This window comes from Astatotilapia calliptera, chromosome 18, assembly GCF_900246225.1.
Source record: "Astatotilapia calliptera chromosome 18, fAstCal1.2, whole genome shotgun sequence".
Lineage (NCBI taxonomy): Eukaryota > Metazoa > Chordata > Actinopteri > Cichliformes > Cichlidae > Astatotilapia > Astatotilapia calliptera.
In genome coordinates this window covers 26,087,282-26,108,230 of record NC_039319.1, presented here as the reverse complement: position 1 = coordinate 26,108,230, position 20,949 = coordinate 26,087,282, and the positions used below count along the sequence as shown (strand labels likewise).

The 20,949-nt window shown below is 40.8% G+C and overlaps 1 protein-coding gene across 13 annotated transcripts in view; it reads right to left on the bottom strand.

The window, feature by feature from the left end:
• tnk2b (tyrosine kinase, non-receptor, 2b) overlaps positions 1 to 20,949 on the bottom strand; it is a 56,062-nt gene that overhangs the window by 9,631 nt on the left and 25,482 nt on the right. For 7 of the 13 annotated variants that reach the window (XM_026148707.1, XM_026148709.1, XM_026148708.1 and 4 more), the window contains 10 exons: positions 8,738 to 8,915; positions 7,415 to 7,485; positions 4,816 to 5,085; positions 4,391 to 4,543; positions 4,012 to 4,175; positions 2,964 to 3,083; positions 2,691 to 2,817; positions 2,434 to 2,580; positions 2,137 to 2,231; positions 212 to 406 (listed from right to left, as the gene is read on the bottom strand). In XM_026148707.1, the coding sequence (XP_026004492.1) occupies positions 212 to 406; positions 2,137 to 2,231; positions 2,434 to 2,580; positions 2,691 to 2,817; positions 2,964 to 3,083; positions 4,012 to 4,175; positions 4,391 to 4,543; positions 4,816 to 5,085; positions 7,415 to 7,485; positions 8,738 to 8,900 (1,505 nt within the window). In that variant the 5' untranslated portion in view covers positions 8,901 to 8,915. Of the gene's footprint in view, positions 1 to 211; positions 407 to 2,136; positions 2,232 to 2,433; positions 2,581 to 2,690; positions 2,818 to 2,963; positions 3,084 to 4,011; positions 4,176 to 4,390; positions 4,544 to 4,815; positions 5,086 to 7,414; positions 7,486 to 8,737; positions 8,916 to 12,021; positions 12,835 to 20,949 lie in introns of those variants that run through there. The other 6 variants (XM_026148705.1, XM_026148713.1, XM_026148701.1 and 3 more) reach the window with 5 other exon arrangements.

Genomic DNA, 20,949 nt, shown 5'->3' with positions numbered 1-20,949 from the left:
TAACTAACCCACAGCAGGTGCTGTACAATCACGTTGCAAAAGCAGCTTAAGCAGCCCGCTAGTGCCATCTATTGGTGAGTGCTTACTATCACTGCAGCCCAACCGAAAGACCATTTAAAACATTTCTAGATGCATGATATGAATGCCATTTCACGTTCATTAAATAATCAAACTCAGCTTGAAAAATTAATAAACAAAAGCTGTCTCTTACTCATCGATCCTATCAGGGAAGCCCCAGCAGCGATGGGGATTGGTGTCTCCATGTCCTGTGTGGATGAAGCTGTTCTTGAGTGGACGACTGATGTCGTGTGCAGACAACCCTGCTACAGAAGTCACCACATTCCTGGGGAACTGCCTGACCTTAAGGGTGCGTTTATTTTGACCTCGCCACCAATAATTCTCTGCCCTGAAACGTATTAGGACAGATAATTATATTGGGTATGAAAGCAGACTGCCACTTTTTGACATTGAGAGTCAAGGATGTGTTTTTTTCCAGCCCATACTCCATCCTTGCATTAGCTACAGGCCCATCTGTTGGAGGTGAATGTGGGGGTTGCAGCTGGTACCAGCTGACACTGAGTGGCAGATGGGGGAAAACCTTGAATTCACGCTCACATTCACACCCGCGAGCAATGTAGACTTGCTGATAAACAAACACATCTTTGGACTGTGGGAGGACTCTGAAGTGCAGCCTTGCACACTTCTCTGCACTGCACTGTGTTTGCATTCAAGACAATATTTATCAGTAGTGGGGTTGGTATGTTGCAGAGGAGAGTTTAGACCCATTTGGGGGGTGCTCACTCATACCCGAATGTAATCAGAGCACCCCTAAAAATATTAATAGTACTAATAATAGGGTATTTTAGTATTGTTTTCTGGAAATATCTTCAAATGTCTATCTGTCTATTTATAACACTACAGGATAAAATAAAAACAGTAGTCTGCTGGTATATCAGGAGCTGCCAACCAAGGGGCTGCTGTACTTTATTATTTGACTTTGATAAATATTTATTTTCCTATTCTAGTCAAATTGGGCTCCAGTGTTTGTTTACAGTACAGCATCAGATCCAGGTGACAGCAAGTCAAAAGGTGAATGCCTGTCTATGTCCAGCAGCAGCCTGTATTCACTTTGAATATTGCTATAAACTGATATGGATCATGTAGATCAGTTTGTCTTTTATTCACAGTAACGTTTAACTTTTGGGTGACGGCACAAAGACTGAGAGAGGATAGAGAGGGAGAGACGAAGACAGCAAAGAGAGCAAAAAGAAACAGGTAAGAGTGGACATGTAGTCAAATTCACCAGAAATGATAACGCTGTAGCTTCTCTTTTACCCACATTCATTAATGATGAGTTCACATAACTAAGCAGTGTGTTTTCCTGTTTTCTGTGCCTGATGTAATAATTATTATTATAAGATTATATTTTTGTTATTTTCTAGTTTCTAGTCGAGTGAGGAGGCTGGAGAGAGAAAAGACAGAGCTTGTAGAAGAACCGCAAGAATGAGGGAGCAATATCAAATGCCATTATTCACAAAGTCTAACTTAAAAAATGCCAGTGGACATTCTAAAGAGAGCATATTGATATATGATGCTGAGTCTGCTTAATAAATGAGGGTTTGTATTAATATAAAATAGCTATTAGCAGTTTGCTTCGTTTGCAGGTCTATGGACTAGCAGTGTGATTTTCCAGTGTCTGTACTGAGTGAGTGCTTGATGAGCTGGTGGACTGCCTCTATGTTGTTAAGAGGCTGAAATTTTTTTTTGCACGTTTTTCATCTTTTCTGCTTTGCCACAAATGGTTCTTTAACGACTGAGCCTTTGTATCGAGTTTGATAACTAAAGGCTCCACCCTAAAACGTGTGGAAAAGATTGAAAACTCTGATTGTTGACACTGAATTATCGTCACACATAACAACAATTAGGTTGCCTTTGAAGATCCCATTGTAATGTTTATCCAATTGAAGGTCTGCACATGCGAAAAGGGTTGATTAAATTTGCAAACAGCATATTGCGTCATTATTAATTACAAAGCAATCCATTAGGATTGGGAGCTGAGCCCCCCCACAAGTCTGAACCTAGAATCGCCCCTGATGTGTCGGTTTAATTACTATTTTAAGACCTTTTATCACCCACCTCCCCTCTATGATGGTGATAATGTCATCGACCTGGATCTGGAGTTTGTCAGGCTCATCAAAGTCCTGGAGAGCACACATGTCTGTAGGCATAGACTGAAAAAAGAGACAAAGACAGAAAAAATATAACAGATTTAATAAGCAGCCTGTTCACTTTTTTCTTTGAAATGGCACCACTAGGTGGAGCTAATGGTAAATTTATATAATAACAACATGATGTCAGCAGAGAAGTTAAATGAATGTAGAAAACATGCATGTTTAAATCCTAGAGCGATGGTTAAATGACTGCTAACGCTACCTCGAGCAGGAACTCGCGTAGAGCAACAAAAGTTGGTCTGTCATCAGGTTTCTGAGCCCAGCACTGCAGCATGACGTTATAGATATCCTGTGGACAATCCTCTGGCTTAGGGAGGCGCTCACCCTCTTTATCAATTTTATGGAGAATCTAAAGACAAAAGAGTACAGCTACGGTATATGAATCACTGTCTATATGAGCAAATTTATGTATTTTGGCTTCAGAAGTTTGGTTTTTGTTGATCCTTTTTGTGCATTTACCTGACTACCATTAAGACCCAGCCAAGGCTCCTGACCGTGTGTGAACATCTCCCAGAGGGTGACTCCAAACATCCAAGTGTCTGTTGCATGGGAGAAGGTTCTGGTCTTTAAACTCTCTGGGGCACACCTGTAACATGAAAAACAATACACTACAGTCTATAAACCAGCTGTGCACAGGTGTAAGGATTTGTTTTGAAAAAACGATTTCTAAATTCTGCCTTGGCTGATAGTTTTAACAACAAAGCAACAATGAAATGAGTTCATTCCACCCACCACGCAAAGGGGACCTTGCGATGCTCCTGCATGACATAGTGCTCGTGGTTGTTAGGCAGCGCCCTCATCAGGCCAAAGTCACCAATCTTCACTCTGTGAGCCGAGGCCAGCAGGATGTTCCTGCAGACAGGGTGGTGATGTTAACAATTAGCTGGAAATCCTAAAATGAACCTTCAAGCTGGAAAACATTAAATGAACGAACTCTTCTACATGTAGAACTAATGTTCTTAATAATAACTATTTCAATAATAATTGTAGAGGAGACTTGGTCCGTATGCATTTTACTGATAGGCCAAGCACAAGACTGCAGATGTAGGATCTATTGAAACTGAGCATGACTAAAAAGATTAAACTCATTTACAAGTAAATAAATATTTTAGTTCGATCTACTAATATGTAAAGAGAACTATTATTTCTAGTAGTTTGGGTCTGTTCAGTTCCCTGTCTTTCCATGTGCAGACATGAAAGCCAGAGGCAGGAAGAGAAACAGCAAGACGTTAGTGACAGATATGACAAGTCACTGATTAGGTCTTGTGGACATGCTAAAGCAGCTTAAATGGTGTGCCATAACAGATAAAGAGATTTATCTGTTATGAACTTTTTGGTGTGTTAGAAAGTCAGCAGATCTTTATCTCAGAACGCTTCCAGCCTACAGGATACAGTGCGTGCCCAGAGAGCTCAGCAAACCTTAACGCAGCAGCTGTGTGTAGTCATTACCCTTTTATTACAGCTTTAACTGGTAAAGTGACTCATTTGTACCGGCCATTAAGGTTTTTCCCCAGACCTCTACATAGTGTCAGCACTTAAGTGAAAGTGTCTAATTTTGGCAAGACCAAGAACTTGGACCACCCAGTGCTTCCAGCCAGTGACTCATTGTGCTTATGGGCCAAGTCTCCTGTTAATGGCCTGTAAATTTCTGGGTGGAGGAATAGGAGAGGCAATATAAATAATTCACCACAGCAGAAAAATTATTCCTGAATGTGAGCAATGTATGTTTTTCAGTAGTTTTTTACCTTTTTTTTGCCTCTACCAAAGCTCTGCACCCTACCTCGCTGCCAGGTCCCTGTGGATGAACCTCCTCTGCTCCAGATAAGCCATGCCACAAGCCACCTGCACAGCATACTGACACAGAGTGTGGATCAACACTGGGCCTTGAGGACGAACGCAGCGCAAACGCTCCAGCAGAGAACCGAGAGGTGCCAGTTCAGTCACCTACAGCATGCAGGTGAAAAAGAGAAATAGAGCATGGGTGAAAAGAACGGACAAACTCAAAGCATCTTTTGTCCTTTCGCATTTGCATATGTGGCAAGTATACACAGAGAATATCGGCCCCGAGTTAAAGCAGCTACTGTAAACGGTTATGTGCACTCGCATTTATCTGTCTGTATATTTTTCCCTGTGCGTGTGCATTTCTGTGTGTCCACTACCATCTTCATTGGGTGTGTGAGCACCACACCGTAGAGGCGGATCAGGTTTTGATGGTCCAGCGAGTGCATGACGTTGACCTCACAGATGAAATCCTCCAGAGCGTCGGGCTGACTGAGCACATCTGTCTTCAGACACTTCACAGCCACGTTCAGCTAAAAAAAATGATGAGTTCAAACATCAGATTCTGCTTCTCCTCATACTCAAAGTGTCTAAAAAGTTCTCATGAAAATCCCATTAAAAAACAAAAGAAAAAAAACAAACATTCATGCGCCTGCTTTTATCTGTTCCTAGACAAGATGCAAACAAGCAACATGTTTCATGCAAAAGAACTGTGTGAGCACACTCCAGTTATTTCATATTTCCAACATGTTTTTGTTTTGTTTTTTAAATTGTGGATAAATGGTATAACAATATGCCTCCTCACCACCTTCCCCGCAGGTGTCAACCACTCTCCCCTCTTCACGACGCCAAATGAGCCATCGCCCAGCTTCTCAAACAGCGTCAAGTCCTTCTCTGGGATGAGGCAGGTCAGACCCTGCTGCTGCCCGTCGAGGAGAGTGCCACCACTGGGCTGCGTGGCTAGGACTCCCTCCCCGACGCCCAGAGGTGGTGTGGGAGACAGCTTACGAAACGAGGAAGCCGGTTGACCCTGCTGGGGTATGTCTCCTCCATCTGGACGTTTACCACTAAAAACCTGGAGAGAAACAGACAAAAATGAAGACGTGTGAAAGCAGAGAGAGGGGCACTAGAACATAAAAATATGAGCATAATTTAACATTTTGCATAAACAGCAACATTCTACATCCTGGTTCCCCCTTTTTCAATTTATGTATAATAGCAGGTGGTTGAAAAGCACACTCGTGCCATGGTGAGAGTCTGACAAGCAGTCTCAAAACCATTACTGCAAGTTCTTGTGTGTGCAGCGAGGTCTTTTAATGGCTTAAATTTTTAAAATGAAGCTTACACATAAAGAAAACATCATGAAGTTTGTGGAAAAAGTAAATAAAATTCCATGCACATGTACTAACATGAGCACACATGTTTTTGCACACACACAAAATACTTAGAAATTTCCTGCCTCTTGGCTTAAGTACTAACAACACAGCAGGAATAACTTAGCTGTTAGGAAGTACTCATTAAGAAGCTCTATTAGATTAAGTGACCTGAATGGCTCTGTGTGCTTATGTTTGTATGCCTGCATTTGTGTGTGTGTGTCCATGTGTGTTAATGATTCATTGCCAGTCTCCTAAATCCGAACCCATAAAAATATGTGTGCCGTTTGGCGCCACCAAGGGAAGCCTTTGTTTAGAGGACTTGAATTAGACTGTTTACCAAAATAGGAGTTCACAGAAACTGGTGGTGATATTAGCTAGCAGGGATGAAATCAAGCCGATAACAGGTCAGATAAAACACTAGAAGAGCCTCTCCTACGGTGGTAACACAAATACTACATTACGTATCAAATCAGTGATGTCGGATTCACTTAAAAACATCTCTTATTGGCTCATGAACATAAGGTCAGTACTCAGAAATTATGTCATCAGTAAAAAAGAGGTGTCAATGAATATCTAGTGCCAAACATATTTGACTGGCTGGATATAAACAGTAGCAAGCGGTATGTGGTTTCACATTCACACTGGACCAGACATGACATAATGCTGCAGACCTTTTTTGAAAGACACCACCTCTGTGTGGTCACGGTGTGGTTAGTTCGTTTCAAATAGAGGGCTGGATATTTAAATAATTCTGACTATGGCGCGCACACACAGACCCATAAACACACACACACACACACACACACACACACACACACACACACACACACACACACACACACACACACACACACACACACACACACACACACACACACACGAGTGGAGTCATAAGAGTCGGTGACACACAGATGCGGCTCAAGCTGCATTCACAAAATGCTGTCTTATTAAATTCCCCTTAAAGAGACAGAGCTTTTTTTGCTTTAAGTTACTTCTTCACTTTCCTTTAATAAAAGACTCAAAGGGTAATTAAAAGACAAAAACTGCGAGGTATGTAATACACATGCTGACGCAAATACTCAAAGGAATTAACCATCGAGAAGGATACTGAGGAGAAGCCGTCAGAGTTGTGTGGGTGCGCATGTGTTGGATGAGTGTAGCCGTGGTTCTCACAGGACGGTGTTTGCCATCTAAAATTACACCTGTCTGCTTCCGCCTCTGGCACTATCCTCAGATAGAGTAATCTGCTTCCTCAGCTGGCTGTGACAGGGTGTGTGTGTGTGTGTGTGTGTGTGTGTGTGTGTGTGTGTGTGTGTGTGTGTGTGTGTGTGTGTTTCCAACTATCTTTATGAGAACTACTTTGAGTTTGGGAGCCTTACACTGAGGACATTTTGGAAAATGAGGTCTTTTTAGCTTGGTCCTTGCTTAAAAGGCCCTTTTTATGGGCCAGCACTTAAGTTAGGATTAGGTTAGGCTAAGGCAGTTAAGATGGCATGGTTCAGTTTAGGATTAGGAACTAGGGAATGCAATGTCAATGAATGTCCTAGCAAAAATAGCCTTGTAAGTGTGTGTATGTTTATATCTGAATATGGACTCACTGGCCCTCCTCGTGTGTCCTCAGGAGAAAAATTACTCTTTATATAAAAAATACAAAACTCTACTATAATCATCACAGGTCTAAAAAAAAATGTGCTAATTGAAAGGAAAGTTTCTCTTAGCGACACCTCACCACAATCACGAATGTTTGTGGTTGATTTAAAACCTCTGCACTACTAACAGCCAGTATTAAGTTAAAGGCTGCTTTTAAGCACATACGACTATGTTAACATCTTTCCCTCAGATTACAACGTACTGATGCCAGAATTCATTCAGGGGGTGCTGATCATATCTGCGCGGAGGGCGCAGGTTACTGTGGTCATGTATCCACACTGTTACACCCAGACGGATTCCACAGTGGCGACATCCTGCCAAATATACCGTGCACCATACTGAGTTCTGATGTGCGCTGTGCTCGTCTATGTCTGTCACCTTGCTCATCCAGGACTTGCGCTTGCACATGGCTTTCCTCCTTTTCACGGCCTCCCACAGCCTTCTCTGCCCTGCGGTCAAGAAGAAACAAAAAGAGGCAATAGGTCAGTGGCAAGGCATTCAAATGAGGACTGCAACTGCTCAAGGATCCATCAGGAGGAATCTGAGTGAAAGAAGGGTATACCATAATGAATTTCAACACATTTACCACAACAGGAAGAAAACCAAACACCCAGCTTTGATATGAAATGAGACAAAGAGCAAAAAGCAAAGGGAAGGAGGAAGAAGAAAAGATAATAAAACGCCAGAGAGCAGTGAGCTGTGCAGTGGAGAGACATGTGAGGGAATATATGAGCATGCGAAGTGGGTGTAATTAGTCTTAAGCGGCTGTGAAGCACAGGCCCTGAGGGCTTCAGTAACTGGATTTAGAACAATTCTGCTGTGATCCACTTTATACACACCGCAGACAAAAGATCTGACAGTTTAATATCCACTCTCACTGTACCTAATTACAAATTGTGACTTTGTAATGACATTAAATGCATTAGTGATGCAGGATTTGTTCAAGCAACATCAAGGATGAGCCAGATGACACAGTGCCATTACTGAACACAAGAGTCATACTTAAGGCTATGTATAGATGCATACAGAGAACAAAAGTAATCATAAATATAAAAATTGCTCATTAAGCTATGAAAGGCCAGTACTGCTTTATTAGGAAATAAAACACATGAGCAGAGAAGACAGTAAATGATGATTTTATGAAGTTGTAGTTTGGAATCAGAAATTCTGTGTCTTGCGCTCATTTCCAGTCTTGAAAGAGTTGATAAAAACAAGCCACTAAACAACAGCCATGCTTTCAGATATCTAGCTACACTAAACCACCGCTCTGAGCTAAAAGCTAATATCTACTTCTACAGTCTACAGCCTGGTAACAAAGGCAGTGCCAACATCAATATTTTAAGACTTATAATGTATGTTAAATATATTCAGCATCTGAATTTAGCACGAAAGAGTTACAACATTTGCTAATTAGCACTAAAACTACAGGACAAACTGAAGCTGATGGGGATGTAGTTCATTTTTAGATCACAAATTATGGACAAAGAGTACAGGAGATAAACCGTAGGATTTTTCCTTTGAATAAGGAACATTTATACTAAGTATCTAACACTGGAAGCCACTAGCAGGAATACAAATTTAAACACAAGAGAGACATGCCAAATGAACATCTGGATGAGCTTCTTTGGCACAACAACACTGCGGTTCTCTCATTCACTCACTGACAAAAACACACACATACACGCAGGTACTGTGTCTCACCGGGTCGACCCATGCCGATTTTCTCCAGGTCTTCATTCTTTACGTAGTCAAAGTGCGACAGCCGTGTGACGTTAAGGTCATCTCGGATCCGTAAGAAGTACTGCTGCAGCTGCACTTCCATCAGCAGTTCCAGCAACCATTCCGTCCCTTCCTCACATTGCATGCTGCTGCCCAGTTTCTGATAAAAATACAAAGACACACACAGAGTTAAGCCCATTCAATAGTCATTCAACACCTCTCCCAATGCATGCTCCAAAATCCGTAAAATACACTCAAAAAGGAAGTCAGCCATCAACAAACAGAGAAAGAAAGGAAACTGAGCTTGGAGCCAGCTCCCTCTTAACTAAATCATTAACAGCCTATTGCTTATAAAAATCAAGTCACAAACTCAAGATCAAGGGGGCTAAAGCGGCAAACATACTGTAGCATAAGCTACTTATCAAAGGATAAAAACAATGAAAACAGTCATTTTCACTGCAATTTGATGTCACTGTGGTGTCAACAAACCACTTAGTCTTCAATTAAGTTAAGCTCAAAACAAAGAAAGTTGTTTTTGGCTGACTTGCTGTAGACTGCTCAGACATGAATGTGCCAAAAAAAACAAAAAACAAGAAGAGCAATACAAGAAATATATTATGCAAAACTGATGTCCAAACGTCCAAAAACCAGACGTGGCCCCGAAACGGTTTCACCGCAATTCCTCACAACACCGAGTCAGCCCATCAATCTTTAACGTAAAAACAAAAAACATCCATTTAACGTAACCAGAAACCTAAACCTAGATGGGCTTCTTCACAAGGCTATCGTCTCAAACTGATGCAAGTTCAATTCAAGACAGTAAACAGCTTTGCTGGAGAACAGCTACACCTGCTCAGAACTTTAAGGAAGTAAACTTGTAAACCAAGCTTAACAACACATGGAAAAGAGAAACATTCCTAATCCACACATAAAGGCAGACAAAACTTTACGATGGGTGCTCTGGCTGAAGGGGTCACTCCACTGATCAGTATTTAGACTCGGCGAATGAGGAACTTCCTGTGCTGGCAAAGGCGAGGTTACGAGGTCCAGAGAACAGTGTCACAAAGGTCACTGCTTCCTTGCTCGCTGCCATTTAAACTTCCTGAGGGACTTGCTTAGAGGCCATTTCCTATTATTTAATGACTCTGGCCTTAGAAGCTCAAGATCACACACACACACACACACACACACACACACACACACACACACACACACACACACACACTTCTAATGGTGGGCCATAAAATAAAGCCCGTATGTGACCAATCCCTAAATCTACTATGTCTTTTCAGAAATAGCTGTTCTGTATTTTACAGGAATTTTAGATGTGAGGTCTGACTGAGGTCAACTTATTGGGAGGGCTCAGTCCCCAATGGTTATGGCAGATGTTTGTATCCTGATACAGATTCATTCCTATAACCATAAAAATGGGTCAGCTGTCTTTTTGAAATCACAGGAGTCCTCTTATTTTGGTAAAAAAGTCCCACTGTCAGAACATTCTTTGAAGTTATCTTTGAAATCCTCCTGTTTGTTGAAAACAAGAAGTAAAACGGTACACTGGTAAGCCAGGAAACATTCTCGCGTGATCCGGTGACAGTAGTGCCTGTGGTTTTAGGATTAACTAGAGCTGCTGTCATTTGAATCCATCTCCATATTTTGCATTTTGCTACATCATGCCTGACTCTTATCCTGAGAAAGACGATCCAACGGCCCTTTTGGCTGGTCCACTACGGGTTAAGCTGTGCCAGTGGCAGACATGCTATTAAGAGTTTGACGCAAAAGTTTTCCCAAACAAGAAACAAATGATTTTTCATTTTCATTTAATCCTTTCATTTTTCCATGAAAACATGCCCAACTCATCCTTTACAATCTTCCCCAGCAGCAGTCAACACTGAAGAAAGAATGCTATTTCTCTGGACGGTGCCAAAGACGCAAGTCAGCTTTCTCTTGGGCCTCATTTCATGGCAGTGTCATTTGAGGCATGAGGGGTCAAAATCAAGGAGATGAAGCGCTTCTACTTCTTGGCCCACTAGCAAACAAATTATTAACCCATTAAGGCATGTTGGGTTTGTTTTTTCCTGAGACACGTTCATAGAAATAAGCTTTGATACAATTAATTTAGGTGGCTAAGAAAGAGCTTTATACAGGGTGTATCAAAAAGAAACATCTGACTTTAAAGTGCTTTAAATCCGCAGCTGTTTACTGGTAACAGTCGAAACATGTACTGGTAGAAAGCGAGGATTTAAAAGATTCATGTGGTGGTTGGGACGAGTTATCGTATTGATGTGTGCCATGTATCTGGTTGGGGACACACTGAGCACGTGTAAACGATGCAAGTTTTGTATGTAAAACTTTACATGCAAGCGTCTATGCCCATTACTTTGAAACATATAGCCTTTTGAATTCTTTTTGATACACCATGAATCTTCACCAGCTGAGATCATCAAATTATACTTTCTCCAAACAAAACAGGGTCCTTCCTTTATTTAGTTTATGTAAAACGTCATCAGGAGCTTAACTTCTCCTAAAGTAGGAAGTAGAAAATGTACATTTTGAAGATGTGAGGTTAAACTTGAAAGAAATGCTGCATCCCAACTGTTAGAAATGACTTCCGTTAAGACTCTGAAGAATCCAACCAGGGCTAGAAATCCAGAACTAACTAGTGATCTATATACTTTCCTTCATTTCACCATATTTTAAAGAAGCATCATGAAATGCTGACAGATTAAGAAGCTAAGCCTGTTTGCACTAAACTTGTCCAAGCTTAGCGTTTACTTCAAAAAAATATTGAAAACGACCAAACAGGGAGGAAAACAAAGAGAAATAAATGAGGGATGCAGGAATTTAGATGCAGAGAAACAACATGGTGTCATTGCTGAGAAATGCTTTTGGCCTGAACGAATTCCTCAAGGTGGTGCTGATATTCACACAGGCGCATGTACACGTACACAGACACACAAACCTACACCTTCTGGCCAAAATCATGTCCTGTGTTAAATCGGTTCTGCTCTCACATCCTGCTGCAATAACAACCATCCCTGGGGAGAGCCTCAGACCAGCTGGAGAGTCCCCACACGCACACACACACACACACACACAGAGTTAGAGACAACTGACCTCCACCATACCATATTCATGATTCATGTATTCTAACAACTAATTAAACCACATGACTCTGACTATAGTTACAAGCATCCATGTCATGCTAAAGAAGATATCCCCTCAATGGAATATGGAGAGTAGACAATCCAGCAGAGCAGACTTACTCGATACACGTGAAAGCGTGCCAGGAAGGGGAATGTCTTTTTCAGCTTGTCAAAGCGTCGCATCCTGAATTCCTTCGTCTGGGATGAATGTAGGTGCAAATAAAGTGCATACACGTTTAAATGGCCCGTGGTTGTTGCTTGTCCTTTAAATCATTACCAGAGCCACAGCACCCTTGGTTTGAGTCTCTGAGGGAATTCTAAGAAGCGCACACAGTTTTTGGATCCGGACCCAAACCTATGAACCCGAGAAGGGGAAGAAAAACTTCCTGAAACCCTGCACGCAAATCTACAGCATTCCATGGCGGGGTCAATCCTCCTCTAAGCCCCTTCTACTGCTTCAGCTCCCCACAAGAAGTCAAAGAGGCATTTATGTAGCACTTGAGAATGCAGAAGAGAACTCAAACTGGCTTGTAATATTAGGAAAGAAGGCTGGAGAGCGAATGGAAGCTGCTGCTTCTAGCAGAGAAAGCCTCCCAGCTCTGCCCTCTGCCCAAGTCCAGCCATGTGCCCTCCTCAGACAGCAATGAGCCAGTCATCCAAACTTGCAGAACTTCACAAATAAGTCACTCCTTCTTCCTCCCTTCCTTTCACTGCCTCTGTCTCTCTCTCCCTCTCTCTCCCTCTCCGTCTCGCTCTCTCTGCTTTGCCTGTGCATATACTGTCTGTTTGCTTTTCGATCCCTCCATCGCGCATGGGACTAAAAATAGGAGCGTCTTCTGCCCGATTCAATCCCCTCGGCAGCACAAACAGACGAGCCAGAGTCGGCGTCTCCGGCTCCACTTTTTAGGCTTTAAAAACATGCATGTCTGCCAGCGGGGGGAGGGAGGGGGGCCAGTCTGCATTTGTTTACAGGTAGCATATGTGCTTGAGCTTCATGTTGACTGCTTATAATTCTCACTTCTGCATCAGCCAAATTTTCTCTACCCCTTTATCCTGCCCCCTCCTGCAACTCCACTCCTCACCCTATCTGTCCTGACCCCCGAACCCCCCACCCACCCTCCTCCTGCCGTCCGTGCAGTGCAGAGCAGAGCGTGGTGCAGAGGACAGAGGCTTCATGGTATTCAGCCCGGAGGAGCATTTGATCCAGGGCCAAAGGGTCACATTCAACTGCAGGAGGGGGAGCTTGTTTCCTGTGATGCAACCTCCCAAAGACACACACACACACACACACACACACACACACACACACACACACACACACACACACACACCCCAAGCGCTCTTCCAGCTTCTCCCTCTGTTGCCTTGCAGAATTTCCCAACCTGCTTAGTGTAATATTTTCTCAACTGAAATGTATTGTTGAATGGCAATCATTATCTCTATGATTTACGAGTAGATTTTCCTACTATATATTTTTTCCAAGTTTCATTTTAAATCTATTTGTTATGATCTTTAATCACTTATAACCAACGCATTGTGTAAGAGTATCTGCTTAACAAACCCAGAAGCATACTCGAAGCACCAATCATTAACCACCAGGATCATTCGGACAATGAAATAGTGTATGAATAATTTCTGAGGTATGAACCACACGATGTGCAAAACAGATTTACAGATATCTGTTAGTGGATGACTAATAGTTTACAGTAATAGTGAAGAAAAAACCCACATGAATATAATTATGATTACATAAGACCTGCTCAGGTCACTTAACCGCGGTAAACTCGCACACTCCTTTTCTGTCACTGTGACGTCTTTTTTGCGCTGACTAAAACTCCTGCCATCTCCCTTCTCCTCCCTATTCTTCACTCCTTCATTAATCCCTTCTCTTTCACTCCCATGCCTCCTTCTGTCCCTCCTCTTTATCCCTGAGGATCTGGCCAAACTCTTGCATTTTCTTCTTTATTTGGTGCTGCCTTTTATTTCCTGCCTCTAATCCTCTAAAAATGTTATCTCTCTTCCACTACGCTGACTATAAACAAACCCGTAGCGGCTGTTTTTCAGACCAGTGGTGGCAATAAGCCACGTCTGCCTCCGTGGGCAGATATTATTAAACTTTTGCCTTTCTGATTTCACCACTCCTCCTCCCCCTTCTTTCGCTCGCTGTGCTGTTTTTCATAAGTCTAGCCCATCAATCCACACTTTGACTTAGCTGTTCCCTTTTCACTAGATTTAGTTTTTTATAACGCTCCCTCTGTCTTACTCTCTCTTCCATTTACTTCCACACACTTCTGCTTTGAATTAGGAAGTTTTGTGTTTACTAGTCTAAGGGTGGACAGAAGGCGAGCAGGCAGAGGTGTTATGGGATGGAAATAAAAACTACAAATGGTGTTTGATCATGAAGTATTGGAGTTTAATCAGAGACGGGAAAACAGGCCTTTGTCAGAGGCGGGTGATGCTGTGCAGCGTGAGTTTGCATACCAATTTATTTGTGTAGTTTGTGTACTTTAATCAGCTGTCTAAATGACTTTATTTGAATGTTTTGATTTATAAAAATTATTATTTTTAACTGTAATGTGTAAGTGAACAAATTGTCTCACTTTAGAGTGACGTTATAATAGATTCAACGAAGTCAGCCAGGCAAAGGCAGGCGGCCATACTGTCATCAACACAGGGAACAGTGTGCTAGCTGATGATATCCACATTGGAGTCTCTTTACTGTGCCCCTTGCCCACATGGAGAGGGATCAGAATGACATCAGCCAAAACTTTAAGAGAACATGGCCTACTGTATCCTACATCCATACTGTATAAATCCACAAGGCCCTCACACAGGTGGAAAGTCGCAGCTCATGGTCATCACCTTAACACAAGCCAACTAAGGATACCAAACTTTTTATATAAGTAGAACAGCCTAAAAATCCCCATGCCTTCCGTTTGGATTTCTTAGTTTACAGAGTCTCTATTGCTTTTGTTTGACAGCATTGCATTAAAGTATATTATAGTTACTATATGAGTCAAGCATCCAGAATCATAAGGATCACGTAGACCAATTAATATCATAACTACCTCCCTAGACTATTCAGATTTTTGCATCAGCCGTATTTTAATAGATGCCAATATAGAATTTGTCACAGTAAAGTTAGCTTCAGTGATATGATAAATAAGGAAGTAATGTTTGCTTTGGAGCACTTATGTAACTCACAAGACTGTGAAACAGATGCTATGAAATAGCCCACATTCCTGAAAATCAGCAGCAGGACAAAGAAGGACATTACTAACATAACTGGATTTTTACAAAATGTTGTCCATTAATTCATCAAAAGAAACAACACTGAACAATTATCAGTTGTCAGTGTCAGTTGGATTGATTAATCAACATGATTCAACAGTAATGAAGGTGAAAAAAGCAATAGCTTTAAACCACTTCAAACAGAACTCATTATTAATTACCTTTTGTTAAATTAAAGAAATAAAAAACAAATAAAGAGATAGGCTGGGATAAAAAGAAGAGGAAATATGGCGACACCAGTGTGGCAGTTTAGTGAAACGGGAAGCTGTGTGTGTGATAATGCAGCGTTTGTGTAGAGTACCATCAAATATCCAATTTCATCTGATGTTTTGTTAGAAATCAGTGGAAGGAATGTGTGAGAGAGCCATCAGCTGCCCCCTGACTAAGGAGATTAGAGCAATACGATTAACATAAGTCAATATGTATTGTTGCCATATGAACACTAGGGGGCACCAAATCTTAATATGAGGGGTTTTCATTGCTCTGTGTGTGACAAGCATTTGTTTTTCCACTCTAAAAAGACTTTGGGATTACACAGGTCACTCAAACTTTTATCAGTTGCCTTTCTGGTTATGTGGGGCCAGTTTATGACCAGTGGCAACAAAATCCAACTAAGGAAAAACAGCCCATTTTACCATGCCTCGAGGTGTCTTTTTTTTTTTTTTTTTTTTTTTTGCCTGTCCCGTTTGGCTCTTTTGCCATCAGATTTGTTGTCTAAAGGCAAAGAAAGATGCCCAACGGATTTACTTTACCAAATTGACCATCCCAGCCTTGCCGTAATGGTCCATTTGATTCACCTTTTATTGTTTCTTTTATTTTCACTTACTGAATACGGGACAGACTTGACTGGGGGAAAGAAGGGGAGAAAGAAAGAGGGAAAGAGAAACAGCTGAGAAGAGGGATGGGGGAGAAGGGCAAAAGACAAAAACCAACAGAACGGGCAGAGAAGAAAAAAATGCATATATCAATCACCTGGGTCACCTGCTGAGAAAGAAAAAAGAAAACAAGCAGAAGAGAACAAGAGCAACAGAACAAACAACACCACAATGATACATGGGAATACGACAGCAAATACCAAACACTAAACACCACTGTGCAGCACACAAGACCAACAGAACACAGTGTGCCCTGAGGTAGGAGCCAAAAAGGGTGCAGTTTGTGGGTGTGATCACCCGTGTGTACACCTGTGAGCATGGACGCGCTTGTTTTTTGTTTTTTAAAAGGTTCCTTCTTGTAATAATCTGCTAGAGGGTGTGGGGGGGCCACAGCCCCGAGGTGTCTTGACAACTAGTGGCTGGTGATTAAGACAAAAAATTATTATCAATTTTTTTATTGCTTGCCGAAATAACGAGAAAAGTCTCGTCCTAATAAGTTCAAGAGTTAATTAGGATTCAAATGCTGAAAGTGAAGAAAATTTTGATTCAAAATTGTAAATATCTTGAAATTTAAAGTTAACAAACTGAAATCTCAGTTTGGATGAATTGGATGAAAACTATGGTCATTTTTTAAATCAGAACCAGATAGCATTTAAAACCAGGGCTCTATCTGGCATTACCATGTAGTTACAGTAAGTCACAATATGACTGTAGTGATGGCATTTGTGTCAAACAATATCAATATTTAGTGACTTAAACATGTGATATTTTGATATATTGGCCAGTATTTTTTTCCTTTATAAAATCAAACAGATTTCCATAACACCTATTTTGTGTAGTTGCTTACTCATTCACACTACTCAGATCAGCTGGTTGGTTGGGCGTCCATACATGCGTGGTGCCATAGCGAAGTTGCATAGTGCCCTCTGGTGAACAAGCTATGCAACATCAACACATGGTTTTTCTCCCATCTCTTCTTTATCTTTTTTAATTTTCATTCATCCGTTGATATAAAAGCAGTTGCTGATAGTTTAGTAAACACCTAATTTCAGTTGCTAATTGGTCGATTTTCTTGATTTTTTTTTTTCTTTCCAGTTTTCACTGTCTGTTTGGTTTGACTGAGGTTTGGTTTACGCCCTAGTTTGGGTCAAAATACACCTCTGTGCAATGTTCATGGTAATAAAGCTAAAGTAGAAAGCTAAAGTAAGCTAAATAAACTTTTACATGCCGTCTTTTTCCACACAAGTTCTACATATATCACATCACAATAACCTGATCACCTGTGGTGACGACCCTGGAGGAAGCTAAATGTGACCAGTTTATCAAGATCAATGAAATTTATTCAATTAGATAAAACTGTTTGGATTTTTTTTTTACAGATTTACTGCAACTAGCTTTACATTAAGACTGCTGTCTGACCTCGCACGCATGCACAAAGTAGTCTGACCGAGTGGCTTTACAAAAGGACACTAATACTATAAAGCCCAAGTTAAATGTTTGACCGTGAAGATTACATTATCATGACCAGACATCAGATTAGGACCTTTCTAGCTAAGAAGATTATGAAGAACAACATGCTGTGAGCTCTATTATGTTACAGTACTGAAACACACATGCACATACACGCACACACACATTCTCGTGTTGATATCTTAGTGAGGACATCTAGTTGACATAATGTTTCTCTAGCTGCTTACCCTAACCATCAAAAATGTTTGCCTAACACTAGCCTCCATCCAACCATAACCTAATTGTAACTCTGACACTAAAACTACATTTTGAGTCTTAAAAATGCCATCAAACTTGTGAGGACAGGCACTTTAGTGCTGACTAGTGGCTGTTGGTCCCCACACAGATGTGTAAACAGGTATACACACACACACACACACACACTTCTAGATTCTGTAATATGATGCTCACTGTATACAGGAAGGCATGTAAAGGCATGCACACCGACTAGATTCATCCTGAGGCACTATGTTGGGAATTAAGTTAGCTTACTGGGCACCGGTGTATTTCTAAACTAAGTTCCAACATTTTGGTAACAAAACATCAAACTGCGTTTTGGGTGCCGGGTGCCAAAAATGCAGAGTGAAGAAGAAGGAGTAGTAGAACTACATTAATCACTTTAGAAACTGTGCTAGAACAATATCTACACAAACACACAAAAACCTCTGACAGAGGACAGCATGCACAGACATACAGAGATCCATCATTCCTAATGTCACAGATAGCAACTATCTCCCAAGGTCTGGCTTTTACGTTTTCCTTAAATCCCTTTACCGTCCACAGGAACTCATTACTCACAAAGCCAGGAGGGGAGAGGCGGTGTGAGGCTGTGAGCGTTAATGTGCCCATGAACAGATTATGAGAAAGATGAGAGCTCTGGATGCCAGTGGCCTGCTTCCAGGTCATCACTTCCAGTTTTCAGGAACATATGTGCTGTGTTTTGTCAACAAATGTTGTTTTGGTAGCTTGACCTAATATGCATAATGCCAGACTGTAAAAAACAACCCCCACAAAACAATGAAATACACCCGTACTGAGCAATCCTTTCTTTGATCCCTTAAAGCAGGTTAAGAGGGAGAAGGAGGAGCCATTAAAATAAATATCAAATATCATGAATAAAATGATTGAACTCAAAATCTATCACAGCAGGTAGCTCAATCAAAAGAAATTACTTATTACATTCATATTATTCCAAACACAGTGGATGCCCAGCCATACTCACGGCCGACACAAATTCATCATTTTCAGATAAAGCTTGCCCGCTAATCCCTTCATCCTCCACAGGGGGAAAAACATCCATAAGATATCTGTGTGGAGAATAAAATGGTCACTCTAATAACACAATAAGTATTTTCCATACACCTACATTTTCCGTACATCTACCCTTAAGTGTTTTTCACTCAGTTTCAGAATAAGATGAGGCAGCTGCAGGCTGTGGCGCTGAAAGCTAACCCTAGAAAAACCGCTGTACTCAGCACAAAGCTGCAGCTGTGGAAGGAGACTGATCTGATTCAGCCCCAAACAGAGCACAACAGCTGCAGCGTCCATCGGTTCAACTCTGCTCAACTAGCACACAGATCCTCAACACACACAGGACAGTATCACATTTAAACTGCCGCACACATCTACACATTCATTTATCTTCTCCCTATATTTGCTTATCAACAGCAGGTCCCGAAGGGCTGAAACCCAGTACATGTCAGGGAAGACCAGCGCAGGGCATTGCTTGAAGTAGCAGCGGTAGTGAGTCAAATTTGAACCCAATTCCATTTAAACACAAGTCACCATAAAATGTTTAAACAAACATAATAAGTAAATTAGTAAAAAATAAATAAATAAATAATAACATCCATTTTGAAAAAGTTCAAATTGTAATTCTCACCATACTGAAATCAGGCAATTTTTTTTTTTTTTTTTACATATTTTCAGTTTGTGTTTAGTTTTTTGTTTAAATTTAGATTTTTTGTTTTTAAATTTTGAATTAATTTCTTATTTTCTTGTTTCATTTTTACATTTAATGGTAGAAATTACACATTTCAGTTAAGCTTTCATTCGTTTTTGATATTTATTTTGTTTACTTTGTTACAGGATAACTTTAAGAAGTTTAGGATACACATTACAGTAAAAATTGTATAAAAAGAAATACAAAAAGAAACATTGTGCAGGCAGCTTACATATCACAATTTCAAATATTTGACCAAATGAACAAAGACTTAACATTTCCCGTGTGTTTTAGACCTAAGTTTAGACTGAAGAGCAGAGGCGATCGTGCCTTTGCCTCAGCTGCACCCAATCTCCCTGCTTCTATTCGTGCCTCGGACTCTGTCCAATCCTTTAAATCAAGATTGAAAGCATACTTATTTAACCTGGCTTTCCTGACCAGTTAATACCCTTTTTAAACTTTTTATCTAATGTATTATTTTATTATTAATTTTACTGCTGTTTTTATCTTCTTAGTAGATATTTTTGTATTCACGATCTGACCTTCCTCCTGTATTGAGGTTTGATACCCATTTTACTTAACTCTTAAGGTCTATTAGTGCCTCCATTCTGTCTGTGCTAGTGCCTGATCTGTACTTATGTTGTTTTTCCGTATTACTGTGAAGCACTTTGGCGTGCCTTCAGGTTTTTAAATGTGCTATATAAATAAAACTGTATTTTTTTGTTTATTTATTATTATTCACAATACGTTTCAAGTCCAATTTTTACCTTTATTGTACTTTCATCTGTTCTTTCAAAATTAGTTTTAGTTACCAGTAATAACTGCTTTAGCCACATTTTAATCACATTGAAAATACAGTAAAGACCAAACTATCAACACTGTATACCAGACAGTTTTTTCTTGTTTCTTTAAGCCAACTCCTAATTTTAAATAATCTATTCCAGCCTAAACATGACAGCAACACACACCCCTGACATGTAATGCCCTTGCAGACTGTTGAAACTATTCAGTTTACAACATCTCTACAAAAAAGGGTAAAACGGTGAATTACCGACCTGGTGAACTTATTTATCTAGCTCTGAGTTCAGTGATTCTACACATTTTCTTCTGATGTTGAAAACATTAAAAAAAGGCAACAGAGATGTTTCACAATGGTTTGATGTGGAAATTAAACGGCCAGCCTAAAAGCCAAACAAACAAAAAAAAGAGTCGGGCCTTCACAGTATTTGTGAAATAGTGTGTGTGTGTGTGTGTGTGTGTGTGTGTGTGTGTGTGTGTGTGTGTGTGTGTGTGTGTTTGTGTGTGGCTTTGCAGAATAGGTGGGAGGGTATAAAATGTCATAGTTTGCCTCTCACCAACCTCATTCTGCAGCACTTCATCAGTGACCTCATGGCTCTGCATGCAATAACTTGGCCTCGTGTGTGGGCGAGA